General features: G+C 41.9%; 1 protein-coding gene across 1 annotated transcript; it reads left to right on the top strand.

Moving 5' to 3' along the window:
- Positions 1-873: 873 nt before the first annotated feature.
- BEST3 (bestrophin 3) lies at positions 874-18,653 on the top strand. The gene is made up of 9 exons (XM_040595645.1): positions 874-1,025; positions 2,743-2,837; positions 3,448-3,681; positions 8,947-9,101; positions 9,813-9,890; positions 10,249-10,401; positions 13,792-13,872; positions 15,235-15,386; positions 17,724-18,653. Exons 1-9 carry the CDS (start codon positions 874-876, stop codon positions 18,625-18,627), a joined length of 2,004 nt encoding a protein of 667 aa, XP_040451579.1. The 3' UTR covers positions 18,628-18,653.
- Positions 18,654-19,331: the final 678 nt, after the last annotated feature.

The following is a 19,331-nucleotide window of genomic DNA, read 5'->3' as shown; positions in this document are numbered from 1 at the left end:
CCATCTTAGTTACTCCCATTCTTCCATGCTGTACAAAACTGCTTCAATCCACACTTGGAGTCAGGTTTTTTTTAGTAAGCACATAAAAGTTCCTGGAGCATCTCCCTGCTCTGGGTAAGCAAATAACAAACTCAGTGTAAAATACTTACCTGTATACTTTTGGTACTGCTTTAATGACATCGTGTTGCACACTGCCTACCTGAACAACCCTATGGCTTTTTTGCATGGCCATGCAATGCATGGATATTGACGAGTGTGTCTAGCTGCCAAGACAAGAAATAACAGGGTTCCCTAGCTGATCTCAGCTGCTGTTGTAACTGTTAATAAAAGAGGCAGTCTCCAAATTTCATTTGGTTTTAAATAAGTATAATTATTAAAGCCAGCTAAAAATACTGTCAGGGGAGGAAGGTGCATTTGTGGACTTTAGCTTTGCTTCTCTTGCTGAAAAGCTGAAAAATTTTGAAAAAAATATTCAAGGAAATGTACTTCCTTTTCTTTGCTCACACTAGACTGGAGCAAACTGAGATAAGCAGAGGCTTCAGAGATGTAACATGTCCCTGCTGCTGCCACCAAGGCAGGTGGCCACATTTGCTGCAAGCTGTTGCTTTTGTGTGGTCTTTGAGGTAAAGCTCCAATACAGCCTCTCATCATCAACGGGGCTTGTAATGGCAAGATTTTTGTTCTTCTCTCTCTTTCCATATATATAAATACAAACAGGATGTATTTATCTATACATATACTATTATATGTGTATATGTGCATGTATAGTTATGTATCTGTCTATGCAAGGGTGCATTCAGGTTAGGATACACTGTCTAAAATGTTGGTTTCCTGCTTCTCTTTTACTGTTTCTAGGCACAGCCTGCCAAGACGATGACAGTCACTTATTCCAGCAAAGTAGCAAATGCCACTTTCTTTGGATTTCACAGATTACTCCTAAAGTGGAAAGGCAGTATCTACAAATTGCTGTACAGAGAATTTATTGTTTTTGCTACTCTTTACACAGCGATAAGTGTATTATACAGGTACACTCTTTCCAATTCACCTCTCATTAAATCTTATACTGAAGTTTCCCACTTCATAGTGTTAGGCTGATGAACAACGGGGGGAGGCTACTACATAGTTATTGTCTTTTCCTTGGACCTTTTCTAACGTGCTTTCCTTTCCATGTTTACTTCGATGTTCCAGAGAAAGCATGTAAGATATAAATAAAATACTCTCTATCATATTCAAGTGATTCTACTTTCAGCCCAGCATTGAGCAACCATCCTACTGAAGTTGGGCTGAGTAAACACCCATAGCTAGCCTATGTTGCACAGCTTTTATCGTTCTGATGTTGAGTTGGCAGCAGCGAGCATGCCTCTGCTTTAAATAATAAGTATAGACCTTTCATCCTACTTGCAGAACTGTGTCTTCAGTTGCTCAGTGGTAATTTCTTTAATAACCCTGAAGAGTAATTATGTGAGAGCCAGGTTACATAGTCAGGAAAAGCAAAGTTTTGCTTAGAGCTAGAACAGCATGCAAACTTTATTTTTAAGCCTACAAGGGCCAAGCAAAACTGCACGGAAACCAGACGTGGTTATTAGCTGTGTCTCACCCAGCACCTGGGAGGGTCACGTTAGGAGAGTTGCTTCTTCCACCAAGGTGTGAACTAAACACCTGTATGACAGATGCAATATATCAATTAGTACAGTGACACTTCTAATTGATGAAGTACACTACACAGAAGTATCAAAATAATGATTCAGCTCTTGATCTGTAATTAGAACTCAGTGCTTGCTTTTTATGTAAAGCAAGGAGAAAATGAGCTTCAGTTTGTCTGTGATTAATTACTAATTTTCAAAAATGTTCAGTAACCTATACCTGTAAACTTGGAAAACAAATTACAGCATTAATATGTAAAGTAACACCAGAGTCTTACATTTTTTTAAATTAATCTAGCTTTACTGAAATGTTAGGCAATTAAAGACCAAGGTAAATACACTACGGAAAGCTTTCTATATGCACTCCAGGTTTTATTGCACAGTTGTAAGCAAAACCCACCAAATATATGTCATGTGTTCCTATTATATTAAATCAAAGAATAACTGTAATAATCATCTATACAAATAAAAAAATGTTTATATTTGATATTGTTGTATTTCATTAGATATCTTTTTCCATGGACAGAAGCTGCCATGCTCCACTCATTTTCTATCATCTGATGAATATTTTCCTCACTGCAAAATAAATACAGTTGTTCTGCTTTTGGAAAAGAAAAATTTTGTAGGAGTAAGAGCAAAAAACCTGCTGCAACAATGTAACATTTTCAGATAAGTGCACTTTGAGATTGGTAACCTTTTGCAATTCCAGCAGACCTGAGCATTTCTATTAACTAGCCCCCTGAAAAAGGAGAGCAAGCTCTACTTGCAGACTTACAGCTTACTATTATCATTGGTCTGTATGAGATAGCAAACTAATTCTCCAGGTGTATTGATCCTAATTAGTAGTGGTAGTCAAATCATAAGAAAATTGCAAATTATCATGAGAAAACTGCAAAGACCAGGCGATAATATTGTCTTCTCCTCCAGCTTCTTTAATTACATGCCAAATGTGTTCAGCATTTCACCTTTAAGAATTCACTTGAAGACATTAGCCAAGGTTGCTCCCAATTGCACATACCTGATTATTTATACATATTTGCACTTTGTATCTAGTGCCAGAATATTGTGAAAGGACAGATACATTTTATTTTTGCTGCAGATTTTTTCTTACAGGTAGCCAAAAACGATTCTTTGAAAAATTATCAATTTACTGTGACAAATATGCTGAACAAATCCCGGTAACTTTTGTGCTTGGTAAGTACCGGTTACATGTGAAATTACTCTCCAACGCTGTCTCTGTTCAGACATTTTGTGAATGTCCGTGCATGAAAGCATTTCAGAGCTGAGGGGCATATGGGAAGCTAGAGGATGATGATAAAATCATTGGCTTCCAGCAGGTCTCCTTAAATTCAAGTTGATTTTGTCACATCAACATTTATGCTCATGTTCTTAATATACCAAGAAAATAGTAAAATGTGTGTGTATGTGTAGAGAGAGATGTATATATATATATATGTATATATATATATATATATATATATATATATAATGCCCACTAACACTGATAAATTGTGCCTCATCCTTCAAAGCAGTAATTCAAAGCAGTAAATCCACTCAAGGTTTACTACAGAAGAGGAAATCTGGAAGTTCATGAGTACAAGATACTCAGCTGGAATGGGCCATTAGGTTGCAGTGTCTATTAAATCATTAGCATTGATTGGATCCTGGGTTTTGACGTGACTTACTGCATTTATTCTGGGAAATGTAGCAGCTTAGTGATATGAATAACACTCCACAAAGTAAATTACAGTAACCTAAACAGAAATCCTGATAGGCACTGGACTTTTTTCCTTCTGATCCCTAGGTTTCTACGTTACTTTGGTGGTGAATCGCTGGTGGAACCAGTTTGTGAACTTGCCGTGGCCAGATCGTCTGATGTTCCTCATCTCCAGCTGTGTGCAGGGCAGAGATGAATATGGGCGCTTGTTAAGGAGGACTCTCATGCGTTACGTGAATTTAACATCCCTGCTGATCTTTCGCTCTGTGAGCACAGCCGTGTACAAAAGATTCCCCACCATGGACCATGTGGTAGGAGCAGGTACAGGAATCATCCTCCTCTTTCCTTTCCCTCAGAGGTGGGGGCACAGGGACAGAAGGACCCAGACTCATTTTTTCTTACCTTTTTGGCCTCATGTGCCTCATACTAACCCGTGTAAAAGCTGTCACTTTTTTGTCAGTGGCTTATATGATGTGCCCTTAAATGTGCATCTTTAATACTCTTAAAGTCTTCATCTAGCAACACTATAGAAACCAAATGAGTTTGAGACTCTTAAGTCAATCTACTTTCAGACATCATGGAGGATGCAGGCCTGCCCCAAACACACGGGCATATGGAGCAGGTACAATGTTCTCCAAAGTGTGAAAAATAATGTAGTTGCAATGCAGTAGGAACGGTGGCTTCTTATATGGCATTTCCTTGATGTCTAGGATATGACGTTGCATCTATCACAGACTGATCTCTGCAGGCACTTCACAAGTTCAGCTTTATGTCATTTTATTTTAAGAAGATTGCACATTTTAAGTGTTGTGATGTACTTAAAAAAACCCAGCCCCAAAGGGTTTTTTTTGAAATTTACAACCTCACAGTTTTTCAGGGATAAATATACTATGTATTAAGCATGTCTTCATTTTCTGTTTGTTTTGATAACAGTGAGGTGTGGTGATGGGGAAGAGAGTTCAATCATGTAAGACTTTGCTTGTCTATGAAGGACTGGCTGCTGGCTGAGTATTTAAAGGCAAGGTCTGATGCGGTGCCTTCTGACTGGCATGGTCAGCGTCAGGGGTAGCACACTAGTGCAGAGATACGAGGATCTGTTCCAAATAGGAGAAATCATACATTTTTTACTGAATGTCTTGCATTTCGTAAAATTATTCCTTTGGCAGAGATTAGTAAGCAAAGTTGTAGCAAGTTAAAATATACACATACACATTTCAAATACGTGTGAGAAGCTTTGGATATTTAAAAAAAAATCCCGGCAGAATGCTCTCATCTCACTGAAAAAAATCATTTCTGTTGGATTCAGTTAGATTTTGAAGTTCTCTTCCTTGTGCTGTTCAACAAAACTGTTTACCTGAGTCTGTGAGAGGTCAAGGAAGCTTCTGTCATTCTCCCCAGCAATCTGCTTCTAGTACACACTGGAAAATTACAACATTTCCAGCAGGCTAATCCAGCTCTGCCTCCCTATTGCTAAAGACAATCTGTTCTAAAAGAAACAAAATGTCACCGCATTCTACAAAAATTGTAGACTGGAAAACAACTTTTGGTTGTTTTGGTTTTTTAAACAGTGGAAAATATTCTACTATAAACTAAGCATTGACAGTGTAGGCAGCTCTGTGGTTTCAGTACATATTCTGTAGGTTTTAATGCATATTGAGCCACAGAATTTTTGTTGATGCAGTACTGAGCACTTGAGGATATATTTTTCTCCTATTAACATCCAGTGATTTAGACAGTACTCTGCAATTAAACCCTCCCTGTCTCCCTATGGCATTACATATCAGACTGCATGGGGGAGCAGCATTTAATATGAACATGAGCAGCAGAATCTGATACTTACAGCACAGTCATCATAGAAACAACTTGTGCTGATTTTGCATTTCACTATCAAACGGAGAACTGCCACACCATAACTATTGCTACACACTTTACTTTTCAGCAAATGAACTGCTTAAATTTACAGATCTAAAATCTGAGAACAGTATCATAACGATCTAGTCTGACTCATCCATAACACAAGGCATAAAAGCTAACTAACAACATCCTTTATCCTGTTGCAATTTCTGACTGAGCTATAATACCTTCTAGGAATATAACCAGCCCTGATTTAAAATTCAGCTGGGTCTACTGGAGACCACACTTCATCCTAGATGAACTGACATTCACTGTGAGGACCTCACTGCTGAAAAGTGAAAATTTATTCTCAGTCTGAACTTGCATAGAGACATCTTCTAGCCACTGGATTTTGTAATAGATTTGGGTTGTTCTTTTTCTAATTAGATGAGAACACCTTTTTTTCTCTCAATAGTTGCCTGTTAGCAGAGTGCATAAAGGCTTGAACAAACTTAGGAACTTCACCATCTGTAGTGTCTCCTTCCAAGACACAGTCTTCAGTGCTGGATCTTCCTCTTAACTCTTGCATTTTTTTAGCATTTTTTATGAAGCTCTAGGCAGTAGATGCATGTAGATTCATGACGTTATGATGTTGAGTGCTGCAGCACGTATGCCTTAAGTGTCAAATGCCTAGCGGCAGTCCTGAGCATACCAATCCGGTTGGCTGCAAGGTGCAATAGGGAAGTTGGATGCTCAAGAACATGAGTCTTAAACATGAGTAATGAGTCAGCAGCTGGGCAGAGAACCGCCCAAAACAGCTGATAGGAAATGCTGAAGAGAAACATGAGGTGTGAGCTCAGCACAACGTGAATACCTACATGGCTGAAGTCTGCAGTCCCAAACCCTCTGCTGGAAGGAAGTACCTAAATTAACTCTTTCCCACATAACACAGAAGCAGAAAGTGAAACTTTTATCTACTTGATCATTGTTAGTGTACCTGGAGATGTGGAAGATGACGGCTGTTCAGTTCCTTCCTCTCTAACTACTGGTCTCCAGAGTACTTACTGAGGGTACCCTGAGCCAGTCTCGTGTCAAAACATTCAGTTTTGACAGGAGAACTGAAAACTCTTCAAATCACGGGAGGGACAAAACCAGTGATTTCTTCTAGCCAGGCCTGTGTTCTCATCAATAATTTTCCCATAAGGTCACTCTGGCTGGCACTTTTCACTTTGAATCCTTTGGTTCTTTATTGATTGCACCCCATGTCAAGCTTCTCATGCTTCTGCAAGGATTCAGTGCCCTGTCCTTCCTTAGATCATCCTTTTCAAGATCTTGGCAGAGTGTTTGCCAAATATTTCCCATTTTCTGGAGCTGCTCCCGTCTTCCAGTGCTTGTCAAAACCAGCTATTTTGTTCATAGAGTTCTCCAGTCAATTCTTTGAATACTCTTGAATAAAGATAGTATGGCTATATTTAGAAACAATTTAATTTTAATAACTAAGGTTTGATATCTTCCCCTGTATTTGATGGAATATAAAGTGTTTCTTTACTGCAGCAATAACAGCAGGCTGTTCTGAACTGCATGTTGTTTGCCTTGCCATAACCTTCCCAGCAGTAAGAGCAATCCAGAATTAATATTTAATGTGATAAGGATACTACGCATTATTAATAATCATCAAAGAGAATATTTAATTAATATAAACACAAATAACTTTAAAAATAATGTCAAATCAAATGTTATTGTTAAATGAACAAGGCTTTGTTGAGCTTTTCTGCACAAAAAGGTAACCAGTTTCAGTGGAGAGCTGAACTGATCCTTGGAGCTTTGCTGTTCTTTGTGACCCCCTCAGGGCTGTGCCCTTCCAGGTAATGACTTCCCAGAGCCTCCCAAGTGACTTGCATCCAGTGTTTACTCCAGACTGTCAATTTTCTGATATTCTGTCCGTCAGCCTGACAGAAACATCTTTTCCTGTCCTGTAATGAGCAGGCTGGCCAGCCAAAAATAAAAGGCAGCCTGAAAGACTAACTTTTAGAAGTCATGAGTCATGACTAGCAGGTCAGTTTGTCTGGTTGCCTGAGTATTTCTGTGCAGTTGATTATGAGAGCTGGCTCTAAACTGCCCAGGGACGTTTTAAAAGCTCTGATTGTCTGTTCTCAAATTCCAGAATGCTGCAGGAGTATTGTGTCTTCCTGCTGAACTTCTTCTCTTCCACATAATTTTCTGTCCTCTCCTTGTGTTCCTTCTCAGTAGTTGCAGCATTTCATGCATTCATTCATTCAACCTCCCACGTTGATTTGTTGCAACTGTACGGCAGTGGCATTTTCCTCAACAACAGAATATTTGAGAGGGTTACCACGTGTAACAAATCTCCTTTTACCTTATTCACATTTTTTATACAAAACACAACTGAGTTTACAAGTTTTTTGGTTTTTTTTTTTTTGCTGGCCTACTTACCTTTAGCAATGTTAGCAACAATGGGCCAATTCTTAGTTACTAGCTGGAGACTAGAAAAAAATCCTGTCTAGTCTCAATTCCCTTATTGAATTTTCAGTTCTCAAACTTGTAATTATTTTGGGGCTGCTGTGGAGCTAATGTCAACACAACAAAAGAATGCTTGTACCCACCCTGGCAGGTGACACACTCCTGAGCAAAACCTAAGATCCTCCAAACCTGAGGATTGCTTTAATCCCAGAAAATCCAGGATTTAAACAAAGGAAAATATGAAGTTCCTCTAATGAATTTTCGAGGTTGTTTTTCTCAAAGGCTGGGTGGAAGGAGGACAGCAGAGCAGGGCTTTCTTACCCAAGAGGGTAAGGGTGTTGCTGCAAAAACCAGCTGCTCCCATGCCAGGCACAGGCAGCAGACTGCTCTGCTGCAGGTTTTGTCACACACAGCCGTGGCTCCCCTGCTATCTGACCTTGGACTTGCGTGCGGCAGCGGGAAGCAGGGCTTTGCAAGGCCAGGGGAACTCTGCGGGAAATGTAATACCTTCCCAGCACCCCGGCAAGGCAAACTGCCAGGCAGAGAGCAGCTTCAGCCTGCAGCCCACAGTGTGTCACCTGGCCCCGTGGCTCACTAGCAGCAGGACTTCTGTGCATGATTCCCTTTCCATCTCTTTGCACGCCTTCATAACCCCAAAGAAAACATGAAACGCAATCTGGCAGGGAAGAGTTTTGCTGGCAGAAGGCACGCTCTCTGTTGAGCTCAGTTTCATGCATGCACTTGTATCCTCTGTTGCTTGCTCACTGCTTTGCAGATTTACCAAAAAATTATCAGAATCTGGAGGTCAAATAACTGCCTTTACAACATATGTCGACATGTTCCAAAAGTCATCGTTGCTGAAAAGTCATAGTTTCTTGACTGATACATCCAGTTCATTATTTTCTGAAAGTAGAATATGGAACTAGAGAGTAATGTGTACAATTCTTAACATTATGTGTACCTACAATATGTCAGTGGTCAGATATGAGAACACAGTAATAGCAATTTATTGCATATATTGACCAAGAAAGATTTTGCGTAGCTGGTTAGTGCAAAAATAAATTGTTTCAAGCAAGATCTATCCTAGCAAAAAAGGATAAAAAGAGGAAGCTACTAGTTAAAATTGTAATTAGTGTTTAGCATAGTTCTGTGCAAATATTACATAAACAGATTCAAACATATTCAAAATTTGTAATATCAAAACAGTGGAAGCACAGAATAAATTAAGTCTTTTTTTTTTTTTTTTTTGGGGGGGGGGTGCATGGTAAACAGGTTTTATGACAAGATATGAAAGAAAAATTTTTGATGACCTTAAGTCTCCACACCTGAAATACTGGGTCCCATTTGTCTGGTTTGGGAATTTGGCATCAAAGGCACGAAAAGAGGGAAGAATCCGAGACAGCGTAGATCTGCAGACACTGATGAACGTAAGTAGAAAAAGTTAAAAACTAACCTGAAATTGCTATGTGGTAGCTTTTCACTTACATAATTTGATTTAGCGTGCACAGCTCTCCAGTGTCATCTAAATGATCATACTCAGGATTTATCCCCCTTTCCTTTGTGTACTGATGTATGCTCAAGCACACAGCAGCAGTTTGCTGGGATTGTATTTATATGACTAAGAAGGTATTAACTGAAGCAACAAATTGATGAGAAAAAATCATTGTAACACCACTTTAAATTCATACTTGTTCTGTTGCTGCAGGTAAAAATAATACGAAATAATCTGACATTTTGAAGATTTAAAATCAGTTTCAATGCAGATGGTCTCCCTGAATATTTCATTAAGCGGTCAGACATCCTTTTTATGATATAGCACATTCTCTTTCATGTATCACTAGGCTGTGGATAAGATAGAAACAAAGGATAATTTGTGAAGAAGTATGTAATATACTAAATACACTAAGCATTCCAACTCCATAAACAAAGTGAATATTCAAATGTGACAGTGGGGTGCTGGATATCGTTCTGGTAGCAATCTATATAGTACACTTTCATACCTTCCTGTCTTTTTATATGTGCAAAAATGAACTGTAACAAAGTATTTATAATTTAGAATTGAACCCCATGCAATTCTAGTATGTTGTGGTTTGGTTTTCCTTCTTTTTTTTTCTTTTTCTTTTTTTTTTCCCTTTTAGGAGATGAATAAGTACCGGTCTTGGTGCAGTCTTTTGTTTGGTTATGACTGGGTTGGAATTCCACTGGTCTATACCCAGGTACTGAGCTATTATCCTTCACAAAGTTCAAAACACAGTTTCCATAAAAAGGGAGTTTGATGCAAAGCATCCATAGACTTGACCAGAGTGTCCGAGCTGTTGAGCACTTGTTGACTCCCACAGGATCCTAGAGGCTTGGTTAACCATTTAAGTCATACTTAATGTGTAGATTTTTAGAAGGCTCATAACCTGGGAGAGGGGAGAGTAGCACTGAAATGTTTTTATGTTTCCTGGGTGTTGTTCCTGGCCATAATTACTGTGGCCTCTCTACAGATTTGTAAATTATATGGCAAATACATATTTATTATGCATAAGATTGTATTATTGCACAATTTAAATGAAGTTTTGTCCTTTGCAGGTTGTTACTCTTGCAGTCTATACTTTTTTCTTTGCCTGCCTGATAGGGCGCCAATTTTTGGATACTGATCAAGGGTATCAGGGACATGACTTGGATCTTTATGTTCCAATCTTCACACTGTTACAGTTCTTCTTCTACGCAGGATGGCTCAAGGTAAACTAGCTTTCTGCACAGGTCATGGGGGAACCCTCCCTGGGCAGGATGGTAAAGATGTCAGAGCTGAAACCAAGGTGTCAGTTTTGTGGCATAATGTAAAATCACTGAAGATTAATGGAGTTACACCAAAGTTGAACTCAGCCCAAAGTGTCCTGTGATCATAAAGAAACTTCATACAATACATTTTTAATTCCACCTGACAGATTTTACAGTAAGAAATGGTCAGGAAGCTGAAAAAGTCCATTTTGGTAGAACCAGAACAACTCCCCAAGGGAGAATTACTCCAGCAAAATTTGGTCCCAGGACTTGAACTATAAAATGACAAATGAAAGATTAAAAAAATAACCTTTCTCCCACTCTGCTGTATGATGGGAAAATATTGCTGCAGACCTGGCATGGGCTGAAAGGGATAGATCATACTTTCTTCTTATGATCAAAGACAGCCTTTAGTATCTGCTGTTAACTTAATCAGATGCAGCCAATTAAGGGTGTCCAGTTCCAGAGAGCTATCAAACAGTGACAGCTAATATTGGCCACAACCCCACCGCATAAAAATGTTCATTAAAAAGAAGAGTTATAGAAGGAATTGGATGCTACCCACCAGCCCATTGATGCCTGTTCAGTTAACACATCACCATCGATCTAGTAGTTGAGTAATTAAGCCACATACCTCATGGCAGTTCTCTCCTCTGCAGTAAGTATCAAGGTAGACTAACTGGAAAAAAGTTTCAAATAAAAAGCAGATTGGTAAATTAGGGTCTATGTGCATTAAGATTTCCTTTTGGGATTATTAATCATGACTGGAAACTTAGAGCTGACTTTTCTGTTGGAATATGAATTGCACAAAATTGGACAGTTTTAGAGCCCCTTTCCCACAGCCAGCTTCAAAGGGCAGAGTAGAGAAGGCAGCACACCAAGCTGGCGGATTGCTGAGGCAAAGTAAAGTGCCTGATCAGGGCAAGCTCCTCTAGTCCTGCATCCTAGGAAATCGCAGGGGACGGGGAGATTTGCCACATGGGGACCAGCCTGGACGGAAGCGGGAGAGAAAGGAAAAGAGGCTGATGTGGCAAGGGGAACACGTTGTTCCTGCAGAAATGTGAGACTTCATCTCTAGGCAATGTCTTCCAGGGTTTTACTAGTGGGTTACAAAACTGTAAACTGTTCCTCTTGACTGCCCTGCTGGTGCTCCTGAGGAGGGAATGGCTTCCCCTTCATCGGCACCCAAGGCTGTCAGTAGCATCTTTTCCAGTTAGGCTCAGGGCTTCCAGCCAGCTCCTGGCTACAGCAGGTACGAGATGCCATTGTAACTGAAAAATCTTCTGCATAAGGAAATGAAAGGGAGTAGAAGCAGGTTTAAAAAACAAATTTAATGTTGGCAGTGCTCCCTCAGACCGGAGGTTTGCCCAAACCTGCAGTGTCCCCAAGTCAGGATATTTCTGTCTTGAAGGTTACAGCCAGCTTCCTGCTGAGTACGTTGGGCTTTGGCTGCCAGGCTGTAGAAAGGGCCCTGAGCTATTGACTTCCAGTAACTTGGCGATTTCTCAGAAATGATGGCTAAACTGAGCTCATTCCTTGGCCTCAGGCCTGGCTTGTTATACCTGAAATACAGGGGCAAAGTTTCCCATCACGTGAGACACTTCTAAATGTCCATTTTCATTACAGGGGTAGATAGACCGTCCAAAGACAGGGCTTAGTTGTACAGCACTACATTCCTTTCTGGAGACTAAAGTCACATCTCACATGCCAGGACCCAGTCAGTCAAGCAAAAGGCCACCACTGCTGTTCCCTCTGTCCCAGCCCTCCTCACTTTTTTTAGTTCATGTGACAGGTTTTGCAGTGGATTTTTGGGTGGTGATCCCCTGGTTTACACTAAGCTGATCCAGGGTCTTCCCTGGAAAGCCACAGTCTGCATTCTGGCTCATTCCTATTGCAGCACTTCCATAGCTATACCCAAAATTTAATGCCACGAGCCAGGCCAATGAGTGTGAGTAGAGGTGTCCCCTTGTTTCCTTTCCATTTCTCCTGCCTTACAGGTGGTTTTGTTGTGTTAGTCTGCTCAGCAGTTCATTTGCCCTCTTCTGCCACTGGCCTGGGAAGTGGTGGCCTAGGAAAGTCAGCCTACCCACTGGTACAGCCTAGAGGTGCAGAAGAATAAATAGCTGTGGAGTGACAGCCTTAGATCATAGCTGTCCATAGCAAAGTTCATGACCAGGGCTGTTTAATCATACTGTTGCTTTACCCATATCCACGTTAAACCAAGGACCTGGGCACTGCTCCTGCTCATGGCCCTGGTGACCACCAGGAAGGCTTGGAAGGGCCAGTAAGAATGTGATCAGCTTCAAAACTGGGGCTTAAAAGACAAAAAGAAGGAGAGAAGCATGAAGGGGAGAGGATATTTAACCTCAACATACCAAGGAACTGAGAAATAGAGAAGCAGTCTGAATTTCCTAAAAATCTGGGGGGTTTAAGTTTTCCTATTTCATCTTTTTTTTTTTTTTTTTTCTCCCCCAGCAGCTATGAGTTTTCTCTCCACAATGTACTTCGGTGATCATGGGGATAGGGGGACAGTCTCTGGTTGGTTTTCCATTTATTTACTCCTCTGGGGGGCTGCAGGACTGGATAAGACCATGGGCAGCTACAGAGCTTTCCTTTCCCAGCCTAGTTCCCAGACTAAGGCACCTCACCACAAAACAGCCTGAGCTCACTGGTTGTCTCGTCCACAGGATGGGCTTTTCCCCTGCAGCTTTAATCACTTCATGTACAGAAACCCAAATGGCAGGCTGCATTAGACAAACTCAGGTCCTGTCTCCTGGCTTTGGCTAGCATGATGCACAGCATCCACTCAAGTCAAGTCTTTTGGTGGGCTGCTTTTCCTGAAAAGTTTCGGAAGAATGCCATCAGCATCACCCCTGATAAAGCAGCAAAGGCTGAGGGCTGAGCTGGAGTGATGAGCTGTACTCTCTCCGGCAGACTCCAGCTGCAGGGCTTGGGAATACTGACCCCATTGGGCTGGTGGAGTATCGTAGACTGTAATGCAATAACAGAGCCTCTAGCTGCTAAATCATTCATTTAAATCAGCCAAAGAGAACAGTAAGGAAAGGTAATGACTATCTTACGTGATAACTACTGTGGCCCAGACATGTCTCAATTCCCAGCAGGCCAGCAACAACAATCATGATTGACAGCACCAACGAGGCATGCAGGAATGACTCTGTGGGGAAAGCAAGCTGTTCCTTCGCTAGGCTGGCAAAACCATCATACGGGAGCTCAAGTGATGATTGCAAGTGACAGGCAGGGAGACAGAGAAAAATCCGATCCTATTTTCTCTGTGGCAGCAGTCCTGACATGGCATGCCAACCTCTATTCACTGTCTCATTTTCCTTTCAGGTCGCTGAACAACTTATTAATCCATTTGGAGAAGATGATGATGATTTTGAAACTAACTGGTGTATTGATAGAAATTTACAGGTTGCTGTTGTTATTCCTACTTCCAGCTTTACTGTACCATAGGTTATCATTACATTTAATCCTATTTCTTATATTGAGGTGCAAATTAAGGGCAACAAGTGTCAGCAAAACAAATTTTTTCCCCGAAGGAGCACCTATGTCTGTGATCCCCAAATTTTCCTTTTACAATCTAAAGCATCTTGATTTTGGTATTTGGCGTTTACAATGCCTGACTAACCATGCAAACAGCTGACCTCAAACTATAAGCTCACGTTATGCCTGGAAAAACATGTAATGTGGGTCAATCCTGCAAAATCCACAAAGCCATCTATTCCCACGTAAATAAGAACATGTTTTGCTAATCTGATTGTCTAGACATTACCATATTGTATAAGAATCTGACATTTTTAAAAAATGAAGACAGTGAAGATACCAAAAAGATCAAGCAGGGCCCTAAACTATAAGCAGGGCTGTATGATTCATGTTGTGATGCTGCTGCCCATGGCAGCATCTGTGGTTGGCACAGAAGCCAATGTCCTCAGCAGCAGGAGCTGTGAGATGGGCAGGGTACAGATTTATTGCAGTTACCCCCATTCCCAAACAACCCCTGTCTGTTGTGCCCTGAAGGGGCCCAAAGACATGAAGAGGTTCGATGGCACCCACTGCTCCCCTTGCAGGTAGAGCCAAGCACTGGGTTGAGCTGCTGTCAGACCCCACATCTGCTGGGGGCAATTGAGACTGCAAAGCAGAGCCCAGGTATTACAGGGAGCAAAGGCAGAGCAAGCAAACCAGCATATTAAGCAGAGCAAGCAATGCAGGTATGCTGAGGAGTGCCGAAGGCCTTCATGCTGCCGAAGATGCTCTCTGGCTTAACACCACTTCAGGCTACTCATGCTATGGTGCCTCAGAGCCCTTCGTATAAAATGTATTGGAAGGCCTAGAGCAGGATGATCACATACTTGGTTCTGAATGTCTTAAAATGTGGATGAAGCCTATCATAAAGCTTCTGGACCTCTGGACATGTTAAGGAGCACAACTAATACTCTACACGGGTTTCCCATAGCGTATGGAGGATCACATGTCTATTTAACTACATCATGCATGAGGAAAGGACTTCAATCTGACACAATATCTTTGCAGCACAGAAGGCTCAAGTTACAATAAAATTTATGCTTTCATGAGTGTAGGAGGGTATAGAGGGTATATTTTAGAATACTGAGTGATGTCCAGGCCAGCATACACAGGTTACTTTAAAGGGTTTCTGAAAGAAATGTTGACCCAGGGAGTACAAAGCAGATTAGTAGGAGTAGGAGTAGGAGTAGGAGTAATAGTTCATAAACTGTACTATGCTGAAAGTGACACGATGTATACCAAAATTTTAAGGTCTCACTTCTAGCAGTGGACGAGATGCACATGAATCTACCAAGGATGGAGAAAGATATTTACTGGAATGATTCCTCTGCCCGGCCACCGTACACAAAAGCAGCTGCTGATTACTGCATTCCTTCATTTCTTGGGTCGACTATTGAAATGGGGTGAGTGGCACTAAAAGGGTCTTTCAAGCTATCAGAAAGATCATCACCCCTACAGCCCATGTTGACGGACAGTCAGCACAGGGCTGAGGGCTGTGATGGTACTGTGAGCGGGGAATATGGAATTGGGAAATGATCTTAGGAGGGAGTGGACAGGCTGATGTTGGAGTGATGTCTCTGGTGATCCATGTGCTCACACACATTGTGCACCCGTGGCTTAAACTGTGTAATTAATAAATAGAGTATGTTTGCAGGGAGGGTTTGTTGATAGTGTCTGAGCACAGGATAGTGCCTGTAGACAGTGACTTGACTTTCTTAATAATTCTTTGTTTACTGCAGCTTCTTCATACATCCTCCAGTCAGCAAAACAGCTATTCATTTGCTTGTTCATGTTGATAGCTAAAATCAGTCCAGATTTTTGTCAAGTTAAACAAGAAATTATCTTAAACATTGTATGACTTTTCATTCACTAATTCATTCACTAGCCATGGAAGTTGGAACGGTCAGATTTAGTGAAGGGATGAAGAGGAGTTATTTGCAGAGATCAACACCAGAACCATTGTTACAAAGAAACACATAGAGGCTGTAGGATTGACCCATGTTGTCAGGTTCTATACGAGAAATCAGTGATAGGCCAGTTAGCTTAGAAGCTGTTGAATTTAAACACTCGTGACATGCTGTAATATAGAACAGGTTAGTAAGTGTAAATACCACCATGCCTGAGCAAATACCAAGGCACGTAGACATTTTTATCTGAAAATCATTTAAAAAACATTATAGCACCCATTTTTTTAACTTTAAAACTTACCTCAAGAAGTTCTCAATTTTTCCAAAATTTTCCAGCCTTTATCAAAATAAAATGTGCTTAATTTTTTACTTAATTTGGCCTGGAAATTGGTGTTTTCTCATTTTTATTCCTCTTATTTTTCCATTTTTGCATGTATTCTACTACAAAGAAAAATGGTTTATATGAGTTCCTTTTATCACACACAGCCTTTTCAGAAATTATTTCCTTCTGGAAAAACTATAAAATGGCCAAAAGAAAAGTAAAGAAAAAAAGTAAAAAATTAAAGAAGAAAACCTCACAGAATATAATCTATCTCACTGCAATTGCTAGGGGGAAAATGTGGCAAAGAAGAAACATTATGAAGTCTGCAAACCATTTTTAGTAAGAAGGACTTCACACAAAAAATGAAGGGGGAGTGAATGAAAAATAGTTCCATGTTAGCCCCTGTGAAATGCAAACAACTTTGATGTTTTGACTTTTTTATTAACTATTTTCTCCTCTGAACTGTTTCTCTGTTCACCTCACTAAAAAAACTGGGTAGTTCTTAGGCAGACTTCAAAAGTAAGTATAAAAATTCATCCAAGTCCAAAGCAAATACGTAAAACTTGAGCCCAAATCCAAAGTCTTCTCCAGTCCCCGCAAGCTGACATCCGGAACATGTGGCTCAGAGAGGCAGTAGTTGCCCCATCCCTGGAAATGTTCAGGGTCAGGTTGGATGGGGCTCTGAGCAACCTTATGTAGTTGAAGATGTCCCTGCTCATTGCAGGAGAGGGTGAGACTAGGTGACCTTTAAAGGTCCCTTCCAACCAAACTATTCTATGATTCTCACAAATGCTGAAGTTCCTCTGTCCCTCCAGCTTAGGGTTGCCTCCCCGTGCTCCTTGCCTTTGCCATACCTGCCCTTAGAACAGGTAACTGGGCCAGTTTAGCTTGTCTTCTGGGGTGCAGCAAGTCAGCAATGTATGCTGCATTGCCTGGCAGATGCAGCAATAGTTGTTCTCATGAACCACCAGGGCTGGGCAAGCAGAAGAGTACCAGGTGCAGCTGGGACTTTCAGACACACTGTCACACCCAAAAGTAAGTGAGATTTGGTCATCTGAGTAATTCCAACATTTTTTGAAACCAGCGCACTCTGCTTCCAGCAGTAGCTTTATCAGTGTTACTTTTGCCCAAAGCATTCTCCTGAAAAAGCACCTGGAGCACCAACCAGGGTTTCTTTCTTCTCTCTCCCTCACCCTAAGCACAAACCTAACCATGTGGCGATGCCACAGAGGCTGCAGCCCAGGTACAAAATGGTGCCAGACGGCTGGCTGGATGCCCTCCCAGCCTAGTCCTCAGGAGAAGAGACACCTGGATGTGGAGAGCTGTCTGTGTCATCTGGCTGGTCCAAAGGCAGCATTTCCTGGCACCCTCACCCCTTTCATGCCCTTCCTTGGGGACACACTAGGGCCTTGGTTCCTATGTCTTCCTGCTGAGACAGCAGGACATATGTGCAGGCAGGCCACACTGTTCCTATATGTAAGTGACACCTACTACCTGGCTTTATTTGGCAGGCTGGCTGATACTGAATTTCTCTATGGGGAAGAGTGGCCCTGGGAAGAGGAGAAACACCGAAGGCAACATTCAGTGCTGAGAAGAGTCAAGAGATTTCTCAGCGTCCATGAGGGTCCTTCTTCCCCGGCTCACCAGCGCTACAGTCGGCAGACAAGTGAGAACTCGGTGTTCTTCCCAGCAGATGAGAAAGGGCACATCAGACGGCTGCAGGAAATGCACACGAGAGGGAGGCACTCTACCTCAAGCTTCAAGAAGAAACATGATGGAACTGACAGAAGCAGCAGAGTTCATAGTAGCCGAGATCTAGGACCCATAACTGAAACCTCAAGGAGCGAGGCACCGTTCGGCGACAGTGACACCTCCTCCGAGGCAAACAAGCCAGTTCCTGAGGTCGTCATCTCTGAAGCTGAGGAGAAAGCAACTGATGTGCTGGGCAAACCAGATCTGCCAACAGAGCGCACCGCAAGCTTGCCAGAAGAGACGCTCCAAAGGAGCCTAGCTGAGGCAAATAGGACTCTTCTGGACTATCCGTTTTTCCCCCCAGAAATTACAACGTACCTCCCAGGCTCTGAGGTGCATCAGTCACTTCCTACTGTGATAGGGGAGCCCAAGCATGAACCCCATAGCAGCAACATAGCTGGTTTCATGACAGATGATGAGAGAAACCTTCAGCGATGGAGTTTACCGAGCTTCCATAGTCACAGTACAGTGTCAAATGCTGACACTACACCACCTTTAACAGATTCTGGGACAGCTTTACAACAAAGGACCTTCAGTGATGGAAAAAATGTTACTGCTGCTGCTCCAGAGACATTTGAGATGCAGCACTTGTGGGAAAACCTGGAGAGTAAAGAAACAGCCATCGTAGAATTTTCTAATGAAAAAAATGAAAGAAAACTTTGACCATGCTTCCCCTGGGTTTGACTGAACTTCTTGTCTTCTCCTGAAAGTGGTCTCACACAGATTTGCTGAAAGTGCAGAAGGGCAGACACAATGCTCAGACAAGTCCTGAGCAAGATCCAACAGAGGATGTGGGCACCTAAACAGGAGGCATTGCAGTGACATGCTTTAAGCCACTTGGTCACTGGCTTGAGATCTGTGACCCTGTGCGGAAAACATTTATGAGGAGAACTGGGATCCTCAGGAGTGGATGCAAACCAGTTACTGCACATGGCAGTGAGCTGTGCAGGCTCACCTAGAGGAAACACCAATGTTATCAGAAGAGCAGAGGTGGGTCTGTCCACTTCAGATCTGCCCTGAACGCTGCTACCTTTGGCTGCTCCTTCAGATTATGGTCCATGACATCCTTGTGAGACTCACCAGCAGTTTTGGTTTCTACTCAAGTGGCTAGAAGGGGGGCTGTGGGCTCAGTTCCCTCCTCAGCCTGAGGAGATTCAGCCCACCATCTCCCACTGCCTGGAAGAACGCTTGAAAACTCAGGCTCCTCACTTGTGTGGGGCAAAAGCCTGCCCTGCTCCTGATGAAGTTATGCCACTGCAGAGCGGAAAAATAAAAGGACTGTATTTTTAACTTCATCAAGAAAAATGAAAGAGGCAAAACTGCTGATGAGCTGGGCGTGGGAGGCCTGGGCCTTGGTCTCTGTTCCT

Source organism: Falco naumanni, chromosome 5, assembly GCF_017639655.2.
Source record: "Falco naumanni isolate bFalNau1 chromosome 5, bFalNau1.pat, whole genome shotgun sequence".
NCBI lineage: Eukaryota > Metazoa > Chordata > Aves > Falconiformes > Falconidae > Falco > Falco naumanni.
Note: the sequence above shows the minus strand (reverse complement) of the source record. Positions and strands in the feature narration are given on the sequence as shown.

What these genes read in the sequence shown, in the direction of transcription:
- BEST3 (XM_040595645.1), top strand. Translation starts at nt 874, where the DNA reads ATGACAGTCACTTATTCCAGCAAAGTAGCAAATGCCACTTTCTTTGGA. An exon ending in CCCGGTAACTTTTGTGCTTG is followed by an intron (nt 2,838 to 3,447) that starts GTAAGTACCGGT and finishes TCTGATCCCTAG; the next exon opens with GTTTCTACGTTACTTTGGTG. An exon ending in GTATTGATAGAAATTTACAG is followed by an intron (nt 13,873 to 15,234) that starts GTTGCTGTTGTT and finishes CAAAATTTTAAG; the next exon opens with GTCTCACTTCTAGCAGTGGA.